Consider the following 20,907-nt stretch of genomic DNA (forward strand, 5'->3'; position numbering starts at 1 on the left):
TAGATTACCTACAATGTTGATATTTTTATATTATAAGTTTTTATTTGAAATTGAACTCCTGATCACGCAATTTTAGGTATGAGTTTTAAGTGTGTTTATCACTTTAACTAATAAAAAAAATGTCCAGGGCTTCTTTAACTTTGGGGAGTTCTTCTCAAGCTATGTCCGCTTACGAAGTTGGGGAGCTTGGCCAATCTCTCCATCGCCCTAACCTTTGAAAGAGGATACTCTTTTTTGGCACTAAGATATCTTTCGCCCGATTCGACATCGGAAGAAGCCCCATTAACGTAAAAATATGGTAGCTTTTAAAGGAAAATATGTTGAAAATGTTTATTGTTCCCCCTCCTTCATCTTTATAAGCAATAAAGGATTTTACCATCTACTAGAATTTGATTATGACTTACTGATATTGGTAAAGAAAACAGAGATAGTACTTGTCTCTAAAAATGTCAATATTTCCTTTATGAAAGTGGTGGCAAACAAGACTCGAGAGTAACTTAAGTCCTTGGAAAATTTGTCCCTTCATCAAAAGCTATACAAAAATAAAAGCCACATAGAGAGGTGCACCATGTTCTAAGTAAACCCAACTTTGGTTATTATAGTTAAAAAATAATAATTTCTCAATCACTAAAAAATAAAATTATCCATCAAGGCCTTGGTCTTATGAAGTTGCAACCAATAATTTTTTTTTTTCTTTCTTTCTTTTCTAGCCATAGAGAAAGATGACATTGATTGCAGGCATTCCTTCAAGCTATCTATGGGGTTCACTTGAACGGTCCAATTTTCTACCGATAAGGCATTCCTTCAATTATTAATTGTGTTAATGAAACATAAATGTTGATTGAAAGCAAAAAAGGAAACCTAATATTATTAAAATGATCAAGAATGGTGACACACATGGTTATTGAGAAGACTTAAATGTAATCCATTAGATTAAGATAAAATTAAAGGTGGAGATATGGAGTAACTCCTTAGAGTTACTCTTGGAGTCAATATATCCTTCCCATATATATATATGGAATACAAGCTTTTTGTGTTACTTTTATCTTTTGTATAACTATTTAATTTACAACTTAATCATTCTTTATTTAATCAAATAAGCAAATTTTCGATATCTATACCTTTATGTAAAAAATACTAAATTTAATTTGGTGTAACATTTTTCTTTATTTTGTTAAACCATTTTCTCCCTCCTTTCTATTTTATTCTTCAAACTTCTATTATTTTTATCGATAAAAACGGAAAGGTGTAGTTGATCACCTCAAGTTGGGATTATCCAAAAAAAAAATTGCTGTAGTTTTTTTATACAAAGAAAAACAATTGCTGTAGTTGATATACTTCAAGTTGGGATTATCCAATTTTTCATAAACAAAGAATGTAGGTACTAGGTAAGAGTTTTAAACTAGAACTAGAATATAAAATTAAATTAAGGAATGTTTTTAATCCAATTTTTCATAAACAAAGAATGTAGGTACTAGGTAAGAGTTTTAAACTAGAACTAGAATATAAATTAAATTAAGGAATGTTTTTAATAATTTGATTTGTAAATAGTAAATAGGGTACTACAGCTAAAGTATAGGTAATGTTGTTAACAACTGATCATTATCCTTATCTCAGTAAAAAAAAAAACTCATCATCCTTATCATCATCTTCAATTGTGTCTTTGTTCCTCTATAAATATAAGTGAAAATGATTGCTCAAAATATATTAGCAACAATGTCTTTCTCACATATGTTTACTGCTTTTCTTTTCTCTTTGATTGTGTGTTTGGTCATTTCTGAATGTCACGCTGATGTTAATGCTAATGCTAGCCATATATCAAAATTAGTGATTGATGCACGTACTAGAAGGCCTATTCCAGACACATTCTTTGGAGCATTTTTTGAGGTAAATTATAATATATGTTTTGATTACTGTAAAGATTACTTAATTAGTTATTTGGTTAGTGACATGACAACTTATTATTTATTGATTCAATTAATACATATTTTTTCCAGGAAATTAATCATGCAGGAGCTGGGGGATTGTGGGCAGAACTTGTGGATAATAGAGGTATATATTGATTGTCACTTATTAAAAAAAATCTTCAGTAATTAACTCACCAACACTAATTTTGGTGACCGAATTAGAGATATGTTTCTTACATTTCCTTTGTAAATTAGTTTATCTCACTAATTTTGTGCCACTTTTTATGTATGAGATATTACCTGCTTTGAGTCTTTTTCTCCTTTACTCAAAAAGTCTCTTAGATGGGTTGAGGTCTAACCAAGGACAAATTCGTGATTTAATTATTTTTATTATTCTAAATTAATGTTTCAGGTTTTGAAGCAGGGGGTTCCAATGTTTCATCAAATATCAATCCATGGATAATTATTGGAGATAATTCATCATCGATTATCGTATCAACTGATCGTTCATCTTGTTTTGAGTGTAATAAGGTTGCTTTACGTTCAGATGTTCTTTGTCAAGGACAATCATGTCCACTTGGTGGTGTTGGTATCTCCAATCCTGGATTTTGGGGCATGGTGAGTATTAATATTCTAACATTTTGTTTTGTATATGACAAAAAAATTAATGTCATTTATAACTAATGTTTCTAATATTTTTACAAACAGAACATTGAGCAAGGGAAAAAGTATAAAGTGGTGTTCTATGTTAGATCACTTGGTCCTATTAATTTACAAGTTTCATTTATCGGATCTGATGATGGAGTAAAATTGGCTTCAACAAACATAAGGTGATAATTTCATCATTAATTAATTTTTAAGCTACATTGTATATTTTTAATTTTTCATCAAATAAATTGAGTTATTGTAACTAAAATTAACTAATTGAGTTATTAATTAATCGATGTCAGTGCTTTTGGAGTTAATGTTACAAAGTGGAGTAGGATGGAGACAATTCTTGAAGCTAATGGTACAAATCATAATTCAAGTCTACAAATAACAACAAGCAATAGAGGGGTAGTATGGTTAGATCAAGTGTCAGCTATGCCCTTGGATACATATAAGGTATGATATTTTTCTTTTTCTTTTTTCTATGTTTTATTTTGACAAATTGGCAATGCAATTATTTTATTTTAATTTTTTTAGGAAAATTCTTTTAAATGGACTAACTTCATTAATCAATATATCTTGGCATAGGGTCATGGTTTTCGAAGCGACCTTTATCAAATGGCGGCGGATCTCAAGCCAAAAACTTTTAGATTCCCAGGTAGGGTACAATAATAAGTTAAAATTGTTAAGGTTGATTTGAATGATATCTCCTATTCTAGCACTCTCTTTTTTAACATTTATTCATTTATAGAATAGAGTAAAAGTTATATGAGACTCACCATTTTATATAGGGTCTATTTTCAATATGGTAGGATCTACATAATTTTTACTCAATAAAAAGATATTTGTTAAAAAATGTATGTTCGGCAATATTGCCAAAAAAGCATTGTTTCTTAGGCAATAATAAATTTAAAATAATTATATTTTTACTATTCAATACTTAGTTCACATGTTTTCAAAAAAATGCTGAGTTCATATGTTAAATTAAGAGTCGGAAAACATAACACACAAAAATCACTCATAAGTTTTGTTAATTTCTTTTACAATCTCATGCAAAAATTCATGCATTTTTATTATAGGTGGGGAAGTTTGATATCCATCTATATTATAAAATAAAAAAATAAAAAATTATGTAAACCTAACACAATTTTTTTGTTTTGTTATAGGTGGTTGTTATGTAGAAGGAGATTATCTGAGAAATGCATTTAGATGGAAAGATACAGTTGGACCATGGGAAGAGAGACCTGGCCACTTTAATGACATATGGAATTATTGGACTGATGATGGATTTGGTTATTTTGAGGGGCTTCAAGTAATTTTATTTCCTTTCTAAAATATTAATCCTTTCCTTATCAAAATGAAAAATCTAAGTCTTATTGTTTATTGAAACAGCTATCAGAGGATCTTGGTGCATTCCCAGTGTGGGTGTTTAACAGTGGTATTGTTCTTCCTAAAAAATCCATTATAAAGTCTAGTCCCTAAGTTATTTATTTTTCTTTCTTTTTAATTGCTAATTTATCTATTGTCTCTTATAGGTATTAGCCATCATGATGAAGTTAATACGTCTGATATTTCACCATTTGTGCAAGTATACTTTTCTTCACAGTATTTTTCATTTTTTTATAGAAATTATTTTTTATTCTTCAGCAGTATTTTTAATTTTATTTATTTATTTATTATTATTTATATTTACACTTTGGATCATTAATTAATAGGAAGCCCTAGATGGTATTGAGTTTGCTAGAGGTTCTTCCACATCACAATGGGGTTCTCTTAGAGCTTCCATGGGACATCCTGAGCCATTTGATTTGAGATTTGTTGCCATTGGAAATGAAGACTGTCATAAATATAACTATCTAGGTATAACTTTTTTAAGTTAATTTGGAAGACAAATTGAATTTTTTTTTATGTATATTTAATCAAAAAATATTTGATAAGTGAGGTGGTTGAGCAATTAATACACTTTAGTTTACTAATTTGTATTTTTTTTTTATTGAATAGGAAACTACCTAAAGTTCTATGAAGCTATAAAACATGATTATCCTGATATTCAAATTATCTCAAATTGTGACGGTTCTATACATCAATTAGATCACCCAGCAGATCTCTATGATTTTCATGTAATAGTCTTTCTTTTTTTTTGTTCTTCCAATTTTTAAAGTTATTAATTTTGTATTTCAGTTTAAGCCACTTACATTTTATATATCCTTGTTAATAATACTTTTTATTTTTATTAATATATTTATACAGATTCTAAGGACATGTTTTCCGATTATACCAAGTTCGATAACGCACCAAGATCCGGTCCAAAGGTTTGATTAATAATTCTTTATAGAAATAAAAATTTCTTGATAGGTGAATTTTCTCAAGTTTTATTAATTTCTACAATAAATATACAGGCATTTGTTAGTGAGTATGCTGTTTGGAAGGAAGATGCTGGTGCTGGAAGCCTTTATGCAGCTGTTGCTGAAGCTGCATTTCTCATTGGGCTTGAAAAGAATAGGTTTGATTATATATAACTATAGTTATATAGCTATATAGCCATAGCTTTTCATGAAATTTGATTTATAAGGTTTAATATTATGAACTAGTATGTGTTATTTTGAGCTAAGTTTTAATCATATTTCAATTTTATACTTTTTCTGCAGTGATATTGTTAGCATGGTTGCATATGCACCACTCTTTTTAAACACAAACGACAGAAAGTAATTTTCCTATGTTTTACCATTTATTTTTATTTATCATTTATATATGTAATTTTTTTTTATTTTATGTAAAAGATAGAGATGATTATTTAATCTATTTTTCATCAAAATAGGTGGATACCAGATGCAATTGTTTTTAACTCTTATCAGAATTATGGAACTCCAAGTTATTGGCTACAACAACTCTTTATTGAATCTAGTGGAGCAACATTGCTTAATTCAACTCTTCAAAATTCTTCTAGCTCAATTGTTGCATCCGCAATTGAGTATAAAAATTCTCAAGATGGGAAGAATTATCTAAGAGTAAAGGTAATGGTAACTTGAATTTTTATCAAAAGTGAATGTTGATTTAAATCTTGAAAAATGTTTAATCTATTTTTACGGTAAATGCTAAGAATGAAGATTATAACTCAATTAATTAACTTTGAAATTATTGACTTTTACAGGTAGTCAACTTTGGAAATGCCACTGAGAACTTCATGATTTCAATAAATGGTTTAAATTCAATTGTTCAATCGTCTAATTCATCAATGGTGGTACTTACGTCCTCCAATAGAATGGATGAGAATTCCTTCTCGGAGCCAAATAAGGTTACAAATTTTTTTCATCACAAAATATTATTAAAGTTTCACCCTTCGAACATGATGATTTTCCTCCTTTTTGAAATATGTAGTTTGTCACATGTGCCCATTGAAATATGTTAGTATTTGTGACGAGGACTAAAAAATTTGTATCATAATTTAGTCTGCAAAAATAAGTTAAAACTTACATGTTAAATTTTACCAATATTTAGGATGCACAAACTGAACAAGCTACCACACAAGCTGCTGGCCTAAATGCTGATGCACAAGGTCCTACACATGCTGCTGGCCTAAATGCAACTGCACAAGCTCCTACAAATGGTGCAAATGCAGTTGAACAAGCTACCACAATTTCTGCTAGAACAAATGCAATTGCACAAGCTGGAACAAATTTGCATTCAAATGTGACTAACATTGCTGCTGAACAGGGAAGCAAACAAAGCAAGAAGCAGACTGCTGCTGCTATTAACAAGACTGCTGTTGTTAACATTGCTGCTGTTAATACTACCACAACCAACACATCTGGTACAACTTTAGGTGGCAGACATGTTGTTGGTGAGGTTTCATTGTTCGTGCCAAGAAAGTCTAGAACCACAGGGGTTAAGAGGTCAATTCGTGAGGTTGGAAATGTTGGGACTCAACAATCAGTGAACAAGACTTAACCTATGAAAAAACATGATGAGAATGATGTTACTCTAAATTATATTTTGGTTATCTAATGTAATATCAAGTACTCTTAATTATATTTTGCTTATGTTTAGGTTAAGTGCTCTAAATTAGACTTAATTATCTTTTGGTGATGTACTCTAAATTTAAGTACTCATAACTCTGTTTTGGTGATGTTAAGTACTCTGTAATGTTAAGCACTCTAATTACAATGTATTTTGGTATGTGAATGCTAAGTTTTGTGGTTACATTTTGGTTACATTTTGGTAAGCTGTAAATGCTAAGTTTTGTGGTTACATTATGGTAAGTTCTTTCAACTTCTCAAACTCCACATGATACATACCAATCATAACATCAAACATCATAACAACAAATATAACTTTATTAGGACAATATGTCATTCAAAACATCAAACTTAATTCATTTCATACATCATAACAACATTACATAAGTTTTCATTATATAATAGCACTACATAACTTATCCAAGCTTAATCAAAATGACCAAAACACTAACAAACAACAACATTCCTAAAATTACAATAGTAAACACAAGCATTCTCTCTTTATTCTTCAATGCATCATTTTTCTTTAACAGCCCTCTAATTATTTTCTTCTGCCTTTGAGGAACTTCTGGATCAAACCAACGAAAAAAACTGCACTTTCTTCTCTGCCAATACTTCCCACATCCATGGAACCTCCTTCCTGGATTTTCATCAATCCAAGCCGTTACTAGAGGGGAATCAACACCACATTAACATACCAACTTCGTTTTACCCAGACATGATGACCCACTCACTGTTGAACTTGATGAATATGGTTCACCCATTATTTTTCCTTCAAATCGATACAACAACAAAGGTTGGTTGATGAACTGCAATTCGAAAAGAATAAAAGGAAGGAACACAAAAGGACTTGATGAAGAAGGAATGAATCAAAAGAAGAAAAGAATAAGAAAGGAAGAATATCGATTACAGGAAAATGGAGATTGGGGAAAAAATTGGAGCTTTTAAAACCCTAACATTTTACCGTTGAACAGCTCTCACACGTGCCACAACTTGGATTTTTTTTTTTTTAATTCCATTAAAATCCGGCGTGGCTTAAAATTAAATAAAAAAAAATTTATTTACCCACATGGACGGTCATCGTGTGCCAAATCATCATTGACTGAGTCAAAATATAGCAAAAGGACGAAATAAGCAAAGGGGCTAATTCTTAGGGGGGGGGGGGGGGGGGGGAATTGTGGTTTTGGTACTTAGGGGGCCAAAATTGCAAGATTTTGAAAGATAGGGGGGAAAAGTGCACTTTAGCCTAATAATAATAGTAAAAACCAAGGTAATCAAAACCGGACCGGACGTTAAACCGGTGTAGGCATGGGTTTAAGGTTTTGGGGTTCAACCGGAATTAATTAATTAAATAATAATTTTTTTATTATTTTAATATAACATTCTAGTAAAAATATAATTTTTTATTACATATATCAAAACTCAAAAAAAAAAAAATATATATATATATATATATATATAAATACTCACCTCACGAGCCCAAAGTCATTATTCTTTTTTAACATATAATATATATTTCTTTTTAAATGACATTTTTCATGGGCTTCATTTATAAGCCCAACCCATCACTAACCCTAAATTATCACATTCAATATTGATTTCTTGAACATTGCTTTTTAGGCCCCCACCATATCTTCTTAGGCCCCCTGAAATTACTAAATTAGCCTTTCTTATATGTACGGTATATAAATGCCGAACTAAATTAACCTTTGTTACACAGCAATGCATATGGCTAGGGATGGCAATGAGTAGGGTATCCATCCCCATACCCGCGTTTGTTAAAAATGTCTGTACCCGTGTCTGTACCCTCGTGGGCAATAACTTTAGTGCCCTTCCCCATACCCTATGGACACTTAAGTGCCCATACCCGCACCCATTACCCACACTTGAAATAAAACTATGATCCAAATTTTTTTAAATCAACTTACGAAATAATATGAATCGTAATATTTAGCCAAATAAAGAAACATCCAAAATATTTCTGGAAAGAAAAAAAATAGATACCTTACATCAGTTATACGTTAAAAAGTTGTAGTTGCATGTTAAAATCATAATAAATTGTTACTAAAGTTTTTTAATCTGTTTTAGGTTTAAGGTTAGGCTTAAATAGTTAAATTTATTAATTAATTGTACACCAAAAATAAATAAATTATTTATAATATTATATAGATACATATATGCAGGTTGCGGGGCTGGGTAGTACAATGCCCATACCCGTGCCCATACCCATATAAATTTGCAGGTAATTACCCATACCCAAGCCGGGATCCATGAAAGCGGGATTTTACCCTACCCATAACGGGTATTTTTTGCGGATGTCCATAGGATCTTGGTCCAATTGTCATCCCTACATATGGCACATTATATATACTTGCATATACCATACCTTCTATAATAACCAGTATCAGATTATACCTTCTTTTAAGGGCATAATGCATATGGCCAACAAGCTTTTCTTAACCGTCACAAAATAATGGAAAGAGGTGTTTGATAAATTACAAAGTGGGTCTGAATTAAAACAGAGTACTTAATTCAACCTAAATGTGCTTCCCGTTGATACATTCCGGAGGTATAAAATCTTGAAAATTAAAATAAACTACCGGATTATATTTACCGGATGTATTATTAAGGGCATTTTTGTATCTTTAGGGGGCCTAAAGAGATATTGAGGGGGCCTAAAAAGCAATCCTCTGATTTCTTGATGAGGACAAACAGCCGCCCCTTTCCCTTTTCCAATCTCACACTCAGATTCCAATTGATTCACTATTCTTCTTCTCCAATTTTCTTTTTTCTTCTCTTACATCTTCACTTGTACTTCCATGGAAACATCACCATAATGAATTGCTTTGCTTGCTTTCCCTTCTTTACTAATCTTTCTTCTGAAATCTTGTTTATTACTGATCATTATCAAACCAATATATTTTCCTGTCTTGAATCTTGTAGCAATTGATAATTGTACAAATCTTGAAACAATTTGTGTGGAATGAGAACAGATCAATAAGATTCACGTCCTTCCGAGAAAAGACGAAACCACAAACGGTCAGACTTGCAAAACCGCCTGAACCGGCGGTTTCCCAGTTTTTCGGTTGTTTGCCCGGTTCTATGAACCAGCGGTTTTTAGGGTCACTCGGACCGGTCAGTGTTTCGGTTCCCGGTTCAACCGGTTGAACCGGTCGGCCCGGTTTTCACTACCGTGGTAAAAACCAATTATAAATAGAAAAAATGACATTACAAAATTATAAGCTGACATTGTTCATTTACTTCATCTTTAAGCATCTCGTAAATAACATTATTTCCTAACCAACAATGACCACCACATGCATTAAAATAAGTTGTCCATCTACCACCTCCAAGATAGACTTTGTGACTGGAACGGAAAATCATTTTCTTAAGCGAATTTGCACTCCTCAATAAGTGAGTAGCTAACTCAAAAACATTTATGGAGCAAACACAGCCACGAAACTCCACATATTCCAAAACATTATGAGAAAACCCTGCACATTCGTTTTTCTGCCTCTTAAATCCAACCATATGTGAATGTTCAGGATATAGATTTTTAATCTGAAAATTGAAAACAATTGAAATAAGATATTTATTACGATAGAGATTATGTTGACAACGTCAAACTGTTAACTTATAAGATACATGTCACAAGTTGATAATGTGTACTATTCTTTCTTTCTTTTTTAACGTTGATAATATGTATTATTCACAAGACTTATTTTAAGTATATTTTTTAACTATTATATAAACACTAATGTTAATATATAAGATTTTGTTCAGCTTATCTCAATGAATATTTATAAACATATCTAATTTTAATAATTTTTTTACCAAAGACAACTAAAGATATTGATTATCAAAGTTGTGTATGTACCTTGTCAATAATGATGTGGCAGCACTTACGTAGATACATTTAATATCTATGTCAGAACTAATTTGTTTATTTCATAATACTATTTTATGCAATATTTAATTATTGAAATAATATTCACAAACCCAAAAATCGTCCTTCAACTCCATATTTATCTCTAAACCCAAAAGTAATTCTTCAAACTCGAGGTACACTGTTTGATTTTCTTGATTATAGATGGTTAAAAATAAATAAAAGAAAGGGTCATGCTAACATAAATGGTAAATATTTAATGAAAAACATTAATTTTAAACTTTTTGAACATTGGGAGAATTTTCAAGGCAGAATTTTTACTTTAGGTTCCTTTGTGTACACAGGTTAGCATTTTTATAAAAGGATAAAAAATAAAAACGCTGGTTCCAATGTTTTGTTAAAGAATAAATTTTGCTTCAATTTGCGGTCCCTTATACCCCGTTTGAAGAACACAGCTGACAAAGTTTCCTTCATTGAAGACCCATGGTAAAATGAAATCATCCCCAATTCAGTACCCATGATTCCAATACTTGTTTCCACACTCACCATCACCATGATTCTCTTTTTCTTTTTCTTTCATTTTGCAATTACACAAATTGAGAAGAGGGGTGGTTGTTAAGAAATTGGAGTTGAGAACATAGGAGAAGGGAATTGAAATTGAGGACGAGAATGGGAAAAATGGATCTATGATGATGTTTCACTACCAAAACATTATGGTATCTCTCTCTGCAAAAATGTCATAGTGAAACTAGAAAGACGGTGAAAAAAAAAATGGCACTATTTTCTTTTTTTTTTGTAAGTTCAGCAAACTTGAACAGCCTGTAATCGTTTAGAGGAACAAAAAGAAGGGGTGATGTGGCAATTTTTTATTGGAGTGTGTTAAATGAGTGTGTTAGAGGGTGTGTCCCTAGGAAGGGAGGAGGGATAGTTCGGTGTGGAGGATGTTGTCCGCAATCCGTAGTGGTGTCGGATCGGGGGAGGGGGGCTGGTTTGAGGAGAACATTCGTAGAATGGTTGGTGGAGGGAGTAGCACCTATTCTTGGCTGGACAATTGGGTGGGGGGCGCACCCTTACACGTGCGTTTTCCACGCTTATTCGATCTGGCTGAAAATAAATGGGCAACGGTGAGGGAGATGGCCGGTAGAGGATGGGTGAGGGAGATGGCCGGTAGAGGATGGGTGGTTGGAGGTGACGCTTGGGAGTGGCGGAGGCGTCTTTTGGCGTGGGAAGAGGAGTTAGTTACCGAGTGTTCGTCCTTGTTGTGTAATGTTTTGCAGGATCATGTTCATGACACGTGGCGGTGGGTTTTGGATCCTATCAACGGTTACTCAGTCAAGAGGACTTATCAGTATCTCACGCGACATGATACATCTATGGAGCGCGGTCTTTACGACGTTGTGAGGCTGAAGCAGGTTCCGTTAAAGGTATCAATATTTGTTTGGCGGCTTCTCCGCAACAGACTTCCTACCATTCCGTTAAAGGTATCAATATTTGTTTGGCGGCTTCTCCACAACAGTCTTCCTACCAAAGATAATCTTATTCGTAGGAGAGCTCTTCATCACGAAGACATTTTTTGCATAGGTGGTTGCGGTTGTCAGGAGACGACGAATCGTCTTTTTTTCAGCTGCGGCATCTTTAGCAATGTTTGGCTCAGGGTTTACCAGTGGCTCGGTTTATCTTTCATTTCTCCAAATTCTGGTCGTGACCATTTTCATCAGTTTGGCCATATGACGGGGTTACCGAGAGTTACACGTTCTTTCTTCAAAGTTATCTGGCATGCTTGTGTTTGAACAGTGTGGAAGGAAAGAAACAACAGGATAATAGGCTAACTTCAGCTTTCAGTTATAATGACGGGTGGGGGCATCCCGTAACTTGTATGGGTGTTATGGAGTAGTTTTTTCTTCATTTTTTTTAGTTGTTTTATTTGGCCAACAGATACTTGATTTGTACTCTTTTGAGGAGTAATTCTCTTTGCACACCTTGTGCGAGATGAATCGCTCTTGGTGATTATTTATTTCATTTTGTCTTCTTCAAAAAAAAAAAAAAAAAAAAAGGGTGTGTCTCTTCCTCCGGGTATAATTGTAACTTTAAACTACCAAAACAACAGTTAATTAGAAACGTTAAATCACAATCAAACGACACTTAAAAAGGAAGAGTGTGTAATAGAGTATATGCAGGTTGTCTTTTAGAAATTATAAATAAAATTGAGATTTTGAGTCGAACATTAAGTTGAAGTAAAGACCTATTTACGGGTTTATTCTAATTGAAAGAAATAGTATATTTTAATTCTTGTATTCACTAACTGGAATATGTATGAGCTTTGTTTTTGTGTACTACGGGAATTTAACACATAAATATTTTTGAAAACAAAAAAACAAATAATTTTGAGGGATACATTGGTAGTATAGATACATTAGTGTCTATGAATGAAATCGATTTATGACATAAAGGGCCCTGATTGGACATATAATTTGAAAATATTCTATCTTTACTCCTGAAGCTAGTTTTCAATAAAAGGTTCTAACTTATTAGACACACACACACATGTATTTATATCTTAGTTAATAAATTTGGTAACTTTATATTTTATTGGGTGAGTATGATTACTTCATAAAATTAAAAAGATTCTATTTCTAATATATTGAATAGGAGTCAGTTATAAATTTTAGGGTTATAATATATTTACCCCTGCCATTTGTGCGAGTTTTAGTTTTTTTTTTTTTTTTTGTGCTGGCTGGGATTTGAACCATGAACCTTACATATTGTTCATTGTCTCTGCCAATTGAGTTTTACCCCTGCCATTTGTGCGAGTTTTAGTTTATCCAAATATTTGAGATTTCCGCTTCTAATTTCAAGATTCTTTGAATTTTAGACTTCCGTGCATATAATTGTATAATTGTTTAGTTTTAAAATAAGCTACTAGTTCCATTCAAGACAAAAAAAAAAAAAAAAAAAAAAAAAAAAAAAAAAACAGTTTGAATGACTTACATTCAGAGTAAGTTTTTGGAGATGTTGAGAAGCTGTTGCAATATCTAAAAGCCAAAAGTAGTCCATAGTAGGATCGCATGCTCCATCAATATTTAACTCCAATTTTCTAAGATTTTGAAACCGAACCAATACTTTCGCCAATTCCTTTACCTGTTAATGATAATGATAATTAAGTGAATTAAAAGCAACTAGTGAACAATGTAATGGAAAGAAACCTAGAAAGTGCTAGAATGCACTATAGTGTTGGAATATCTGAGTAACTCACTTGTAAAGAGCCGACGATCATAGCTAAATTCTCAATATGTGGTAAACTTGCAATAGGATCAAAAAGATGTGGTATATTCTCCCTCTCTGATGTATCCCAGAAAACCTTTGATAACCTTGGGGCCGTAAAAGAAATTATCCTTGTGGTGTACCCAGTATATTCAAAAGATGAAAGATTTAATGCATCAATAGATATCTCAGAAGGAGGTGAAGGAGAGTCATTCACCACACTATCAAGTATGATCAACTGACGTAACTTCGAACTAGTAAATTTATTATTTATTGAACTTTTGAACAAGCAGTTCTTAAAGGTGACATCTTCAAGTTGAGGACATTCAGAAAACAAATTAGGCAAGATGTTCCTGGATAGATCAGATAGTAATGAATCAAACACAATTGTTGTTACGTTCTTCAATCCAGATAACCCATTATTGTTTGAAAACACAATACCTCTAAAGCCAAACTTGGATAACTTAGGAGCTTTAATGCTCAATGGGTGTTCTAAATAATGTTTAAGACAAGAATATTCCAAGGACAAGAGACTTGATGCAATGATATTTATAGGCTCTCGATAGTAACACCCAACATTAACAATTTTCAAATGAAGCAATGATGGGATGATTATTATCAACTCAGAAGTGATCTTACAATCATCAAGGGTGAAGTCAACAAGGTGTTTGCAATTTGAACACAAAGTCTGAACAAGTGTATTCTTCACAATAACTTGTTGTAACACAAGAGTTCTCAAATTTTTTAATCGAGAGAAGTATCTGGGTTTGACTAAGAGGCAGTTTTGTAGGTGCAAATAGGTCACAGAATCATTCTTAGGTAAGAGAATAAGGGAAAATTTGTATGGCAAAATAGAAATAGTAGTATCAGTTGTTTCAAAAGAGAAGAGAAGTTGAATATGTTCGGCACCCTTAGCAATTCCTTTGGAGATCAATCTATCAATGACATCCCTATGTTCATTACATAATGGAAATTTTACTCGAATGGAACGGATCATGGCACCTTTATAATGGAGCATAAATTGATCCAATCTTGTGGCAAATTCAGATTGAAAGTGAAACCTTTGACAGAGAGGAAGGATTTGTGACAAGTCTTGATCTGTGTTATAGTCAGACATGGTATAGAGATCGAAGTTAAGGTCCATCCTTAATCCCCATTCGTGAATCCATTGTTTGGACAATGCACTGGTTTTCACCAAATCTTTCAAAGCTAACTTGGAAAAGATATAAGATATAATATGATCAGGCAACTCATTCTCAAGCTTTACACAGCTCTTCATTGTTGCTGCAAGCAAGCAATATGGTAATTCCAGTTAAAAGCATAATCAATCTATCAAAGCTTTAAAAAATAAAAAATAAAAACAGACAATTCAGTGTGTACGTTTCCGACACCGGCACCTAAACCAAGAAGTGTCCGTGCTTCATAGGTGATCAACATATGCATTAAACACAATTTATTTCATTTTTTGTGTAGTGTAGTAAAGGGGTGAAACAAATAGCAGTTTAAAATACAATACAAGGTTCATGATGAGTTCAAAACGTGCCAGTTTCTATGTTGGGTGTTAACAGTCAGACAGAAATTCAATAAAAGAAAAGCAACTGATAAAAGCTATTTAAATCAAGAAGCACAACAAACAATTACATAAAAAGGAGAATTTTTAGAACAGAATTGTAACAAAGCATCAACGAATTCAATAAGTGTTGAATAAGTCAATGTTAATTTAGATTAAATTAATTACTTTTCTGTTTTGATGCTTTTACCCACGTTTAGGATATGCTGTTAGTGTGGGTTAGTTTCCTAGTTTTTTGCTAGTCAGTTGTATTGCTAAGCCTATAAACTTAGCCTTTTATTATTCAATGAATAAGAAACACAGTATTACTCTTCCAAAACCGTTTCTGTGTTAACATCTGGCATCAGAGCTAGGTGTGTACCAGTGAAGAGAAGCAGCAGACTTCAATCATGACTACAACCACGGATAGCAATTTCGTGCAACCTGCAATTCCAAAATTGGGTGAGCATTATGACCATTGGGCAATGCTCATGGAGAATTTTTTAAGGTCAAAGGAGTATTGGAATCTTATAGATCCAGGGATTCCTCAACATGCAGCTGGTGTTGTATTGACAGAGAATGAGAAGAAAACATTGGAGGAGTTGAAGCTGAAGGATTTGAAGGCAAAAAATTATCTCTTTCAAGCAATTGATCGAGCTGTGCTTGAAACAATTCTGAATAAGGGGACGTCGAAGGAGATTTGGGATTCTTTAAAGAAGAAATACCAAGGGACTGCTAGAGTGAAGAGAGCACAGCTTCAGGCCTTAAGACGCGATTGGGAAATTTTGTCGATGAAAAGTGGAGAATCTGTTAACGACTACTTTGCTCGTACCCTCACAATTGCAAATAAGATGAGAATGTATGGTGAACAAATGGCGGATCTTACTGTTATCGAAAAGATTCTTCGCTCAATGACCGCTAGGTACGATTATGTAGTATGTTCTATTGAAGAATCACATGATTTGGATTCCATGGCTGTAGATGAACTACAGAGTAGCTTGTTGGTACACGAGCAAAGAATGAATGGACATAATTCACACGAAGAGCAAGTGCTGAAAGTAACTCAAGATGAGACAAGTGCTGGCCGTAGCCGCGGAAGAGGTGGCTTTCGAGGTGGAGCTACTCGAGGAAGAGGCAAAGGAGGTAGAGGAGGAAAGGCAGCAGTGGAGTGTTATTATTGCCATGAGTTTGGACATTTCCAGTATGAATGCCCAAATAAACCCCTGAACAACACCGCAAATTATGTTGAGACCAACGAGGAAGCAATGCTACTCATGGCACAACTTTCATCAGATGGAGAATCAAATACACAAGACATGTGGTTCATCGATTCAGGCTGCAGCAACCATATGACAGGTAGAAAGGACTGGTTTTCTTCACTTGATGCTTCTTTTTGTGATGAGGTAAAATTAGGAAATAATTATGCTCTTAAGGTCAATGGGAAGGGTGTTGTCAAACTTTTGATTAATGGAGTTATGCATTTTGTGAATGATGTATTTTATGTGCCTGAGTTAAAAAATAATTTATTTAGTGTGGGGCAATTTTTGGAAAGAGGATTGAATGTTGAAATGAAGCAAAACAAGTGTAGTGTGTTTAATGAAAAGGGTCTTATTTTCGAAACATACATGACTACTAACCGTATGTTTGCTATGAGCGTAAAATCTGGAGTTTCTCAACCTTGTTTTCAGGCTAGTTTTGTGCCACCAGCTCAAGTATGGCACTCTCGTTATGGTCACTTGAGCTATAGTGGACTGAAAACTTTACTAGAATATGATATGGTAAAAGGGTTGCCGTCCATTAAGTCACCAACTCAACTTTGTGAACATTGCCTCAAAGGTAAGCATCAACGAGATTCTTTTCCACGACAAAGTAATTGGCGTGCATCTCAGTTGTTGCAGTTAATTCACTCTGATATTTGTGGTCCTATCAGTCCTACATCCAATGGAAATAAAAGGTACATGCTTACTTTTATTGATGATTTAAGTAGGAAAGTATGGGTATATTTTCTTATGGAGAAAAGTGAAACTTTTGGTGTATTTAAAGAGTTCAAAGCATTAGTTGAAAAACAAGCTGGTGTTCCTATCAAAATCTTGCGTACTGATAGAGGGGGAGAGTATCTTTCTAAAGAGTTTGCTGATTTTTGCAGTGAACATGGTATTCAAAGGCAACTCACTGCTTCATATACGCCACAACAAAATGGCGTAGCTGAGAGGAAAAACCAAACTATTATAAATATGGTTCGGAGTGTTTTGATAGAAAAAGGAGTTCCAAGATCTTTTTGGCCAGAGGCTGTAAAATGGGTGATTCACATTTTAAATAGAAGTCCTACTCTTGCTGTCAAGAACGTCACACCGGAGGAAGCATGGAGCGGAATTAAGCCATCTGTTTCATATTTTAGAATATTTGGCTGCATTGGATATGTTCATGTACCTGATCAAAAAAGGAGCAAACTTGATGACAAAAGTGTCAAATGTGTGCTGTTGGGTGTGAGCGAGGAGTCTAAGGCCTACAAACTTTTTGATCCAATTAAAAAGAAAATTATAATTAGCAGAGATGTTAAATTTCAGGAGGATGCTGCATGGGATTGGGGTGAAGCAAAAACGAGCATAGAAACTGATACAAATGAGATAAATCCTTTGGAAGAGTCTTGTCAAGAAGTTGAGCAGATAATCCAGCAAAATTCTCATGACACAGCAGAAACTTCTAGTGCATCAGCTCCAAATTCAACTTCAAATATGTTGGACTCTCCTATTTTAGGAGCTTCAGAAACTCCAGCTGAAGGGAGGGTTAGAAGGCCACCAGCGTGGTTAGGGGACTATGTCACAGGTGATGATTTAACCGAGGAAGATGCGGTGAATTTTGCCATGTTTGCAGGTGCAGATCCAGTTACATATAAACAAGCATCCAAAATTCAGCATTGGAGGGAAGCAATGGATGCTGAAATTCAAGCAATTCAGAAGAATGATACATGGGAGCTGATTGATCCACCACCAAATTGCAAAGTTGTGGGAGTCAAGTGGATTTTCAAGACTAAGTTGAAGGAGACGGGGCAGATTGACAAATTCAAGGCTAGACTTGTCGCAAAAGGCTACACTCAAGAAGAAGGCATAGATTACAACGAGATTTTTGCACCAGTAGCTCGGCTTGAAACAATCAGAACTGTTGTTGCATTGGCAGCTTTAAAGAGATGGAGTATTCATCAACTCGACATTAAATCAGCTTTCTTGCATGGAGCAATCAATGAAAATGTCTATCTAGAGCAGCCACCAGGTTATGTATTTCAGGGACGCGAGCATCAAGTATACAAGCTCAAGAAGGCCTTATATGGCCTTAAGCAGGCTCCTAGAGCATGGTACAGCAAGTTGGAGTCTTACCTTACAACAAATGATTTTTTGAAATGTCCACATGAACACACTTTGTTTATAAAGAAGAAAGAGAAAGGTGAAATTTTAATTGTGTGTGTTTATGTAGATGATCTTATATATACTGGTAATGATGAAGTCATGTTTCAAGAGTTCAAAACTATGATGATGAAAGAATTTGCAATGACTGACTTAGGCAAGATGAGATATTTTTTGGGCATTGAAGTCTTGCAAGGTTGCAATGGCATTTTCATTGGGCAAAAGAAGTATATTAAGGATATGCTGAAAAAATTTGATATGTCTGATTGTAATCCAGTGAAGACTCCCATAGTTCCAGGCAGCAGATTGCTAAAATCAGACAAAGGAGTGGAAGTTGATAACACTCTATTTAAGCAGCTAGTGGGAAGTCTCATGTACCTTACAGCTACAAGACCAGATATTTCTTATTCTGTCAGCTTGATAAGTCGCTTTATGGAGGATCCAAAGGAGAGTCATTTTTTGGCAGCAAAGCGTATTTTGAGATATTTACAAGGCACTCAAAGTCTGGGAATTCTCTACAAGGCAGGAGGAAATGAAGAATTAGTTGCCTATACTGATAGTGATTACGCAGGAGATCTTGATGATAGGAAGAGCACTTCCGGTTATGCTTTCTTGTTGGGAGGTGGTGTGATTTCTTGGGTGTCAAAGAAACAACCTGTGGTTAGTTTATCCACAACAGAAGCAGAGTTTATAGCAGCTGCGTTATGTGCGTGTCAATGTGTTTGGTTGAGAAGAATTTTGGAGCATTTGAATAACTGTCAAGAAAGAGCTACTGAGGTATTTTGCGATAATGTTTCGACAATTAAATTATCAAAAAATCCAGTTTTGCATGGAAGAAGCAAACATATTGATGTCAGGTTTCATTTTTTGAGAAATTTATGTAATGATGGTGTCATTGAGTTGAATTATTGCAATACAAAAGATCAGTTAGCAGACATCATGACAAAGCCACTTAAAGTTGAAGAATTCCAACATTTGTTAAGTGCTTTAGGAATGCTTGATGAGTCTGAGATAAACTGTTGCAAGGAGCATGCAGTTTAAGGGAGGGATTGTTGAATAAGTCAATGTTAATTTAGATTAAATTAATTACTTTTCTGTTTTGATGCTTTTACCCACGTTTAGGATATGCTGTTAGTGTGGGTTAGTTTCCTAGTTTTTTGCTAGTCAGTTGTATTGCTAAGCCTATAAACTTAGCCTTTTATTATTCAATGAATAAGAAACACAGTATTACTCTTCCAAAACCGTTTCTGTGTTAACAATAAGCAATTAATAAAAGTAAAGGGGTCAAAAGAAATAGCAGCGGCCAAACAGCCAGCGTAGCATAATCAGGAAAACAAACTATACTTGATTTTATTAACACATAAACAATTATGGTTAAACAGGTAAAGGATCAAAATTGAATAAATTTATCATATTCAAAGTAGAATCTATAAAAGAAATTTAATCAGAGAGAGAGTAGAAGAAACAACGGGTACCTGCCAGTTTCAATCGGCCGAGGATTGAGATGCTTATTGTGTTGCGATCAAGAAGAAGATGACGGTTGGATGAAAAGTTTGGGTAGGATTACTTCGGATTTATTTATTTATAGTTGCCTAGTTTAATTCTAATTGGGCCTTCTTATTGAAGAATTTTACTGGGCCTGCCTCCTTGTGCGTTTGTTTGAAAATTGGTTTTTTGACAATGAAACCGTTTTTTGACAATGAAACCTTCCTATCATAGTTTTAAAAACCAGACCGGACCGGCCGGTCGAACCGATCCGACCGTAAATCGGTGATGTGGCCGGTTCGAGCAACATGTTGGATCGGACATGCATTTAAACCGGAGAGAACCAGTATGGCTCGGACAAAACCGGTAAAAACCGGTGACTCAGCCGGTTTGGTGAACCGGACCGGGTCAATGCATCAGTCTTGATTTTTTTAAAAAAATAAAAACTGAAAAATAGAAGAAGTGAGACAATGAAGACTGCAGCAGTAGATCTGAAGAATGGAGAAAACAAAGAAGCAGTTGTAAGGAACTCAATCCAAAATATTAAAGAGGTGATAAGTTGGGATAGAAATTTAATGAGAGGGAGATGGGAGGAAGAGAGGGACGGCGGCACTCCAAGATGATGAACTGGGTTTTCTCACTTGTTATGCTTTGCCGTTTGTTACATGTTAGTTAGAAGACCTAATCTTCTAAAGTGTTGTTTTCGGGTCAGCACACACGAGTGAAAAGCCCATTTACTTTTACTAATATGTAT

General features: G+C 34.0%; 2 protein-coding genes across 8 annotated transcripts in view; one reads left to right on the top strand and one right to left on the bottom strand.

Moving 5' to 3' along the window:
- The first annotated feature begins 1,666 nt into the window (after positions 1-1,666).
- Positions 1,667-20,907, top strand: part of LOC11426986 (alpha-L-arabinofuranosidase 1) — a 43,839-nt gene continuing 24,598 nt past the window's right edge. Inside the window, exons 1-17 of one of the 4 annotated variants that reach the window (XM_039827537.1) lie at positions 1,669-1,887; positions 1,998-2,052; positions 2,320-2,525; positions 2,616-2,737; positions 2,858-3,011; positions 3,144-3,213; positions 3,722-3,867; positions 3,948-3,990; positions 4,091-4,143; positions 4,271-4,415; positions 4,557-4,675; positions 4,796-4,867; positions 4,955-5,058; positions 5,204-5,260; positions 5,374-5,569; positions 5,707-5,850; positions 6,054-6,673. In XM_039827537.1, coding sequence (XP_039683471.1) covers positions 1,690-1,887; positions 1,998-2,052; positions 2,320-2,525; positions 2,616-2,737; positions 2,858-3,011; positions 3,144-3,213; positions 3,722-3,867; positions 3,948-3,990; positions 4,091-4,143; positions 4,271-4,415; positions 4,557-4,675; positions 4,796-4,867; positions 4,955-5,058; positions 5,204-5,260; positions 5,374-5,569; positions 5,707-5,850; positions 6,054-6,503 — 2,334 coding nt within the window. In that variant the 5' untranslated portion in view covers positions 1,669-1,689 and the 3' untranslated portion in view covers positions 6,504-6,673. Of the gene's footprint in view, positions 1,888-1,997; positions 2,053-2,319; positions 2,526-2,615; positions 2,738-2,857; positions 3,012-3,143; positions 3,214-3,721; positions 3,868-3,947; positions 3,994-4,090; positions 4,144-4,270; positions 4,416-4,556; positions 4,676-4,795; positions 4,868-4,954; positions 5,059-5,203; positions 5,261-5,373; positions 5,570-5,706; positions 5,851-6,053; positions 6,676-20,907 lie in introns of those variants that run through there. The other 3 variants (XM_039827536.1, XM_039827538.1, XM_039827539.1) reach the window with 3 other exon arrangements.
- LOC11431722 (F-box/FBD/LRR-repeat protein At4g00160) lies at positions 6,884-20,866 on the bottom strand. Of its 4 annotated transcripts, none has more exons than XM_039827541.1 (4): positions 20,144-20,866; positions 13,711-15,002; positions 13,446-13,595; positions 6,884-7,343 (listed from the first exon to the last, which is right to left on the bottom strand). In XM_039827541.1, exons 2-4 carry the CDS (start codon positions 14,995-14,997, stop codon positions 7,335-7,337), a joined length of 1,446 nt encoding a protein of 481 aa, XP_039683475.1. In that variant the 5' UTR covers positions 14,998-15,002; positions 20,144-20,866; the 3' UTR covers positions 6,884-7,334. The 4 variants fall into 4 exon arrangements, with proteins under 4 accessions (XP_039683475.1, XP_039683474.1, XP_024625144.1 ...); XM_039827540.1 differs by having other exon boundaries at positions 6,884-7,380; XM_024769376.2 differs by lacking the exon at positions 6,884-7,343 and adding an exon at positions 9,795-10,065.

The sequence above is a fragment of the Medicago truncatula genome, chromosome 7 (assembly GCF_003473485.1).
Source record: "Medicago truncatula cultivar Jemalong A17 chromosome 7, MtrunA17r5.0-ANR, whole genome shotgun sequence".
NCBI lineage: Eukaryota > Viridiplantae > Streptophyta > Magnoliopsida > Fabales > Fabaceae > Medicago > Medicago truncatula.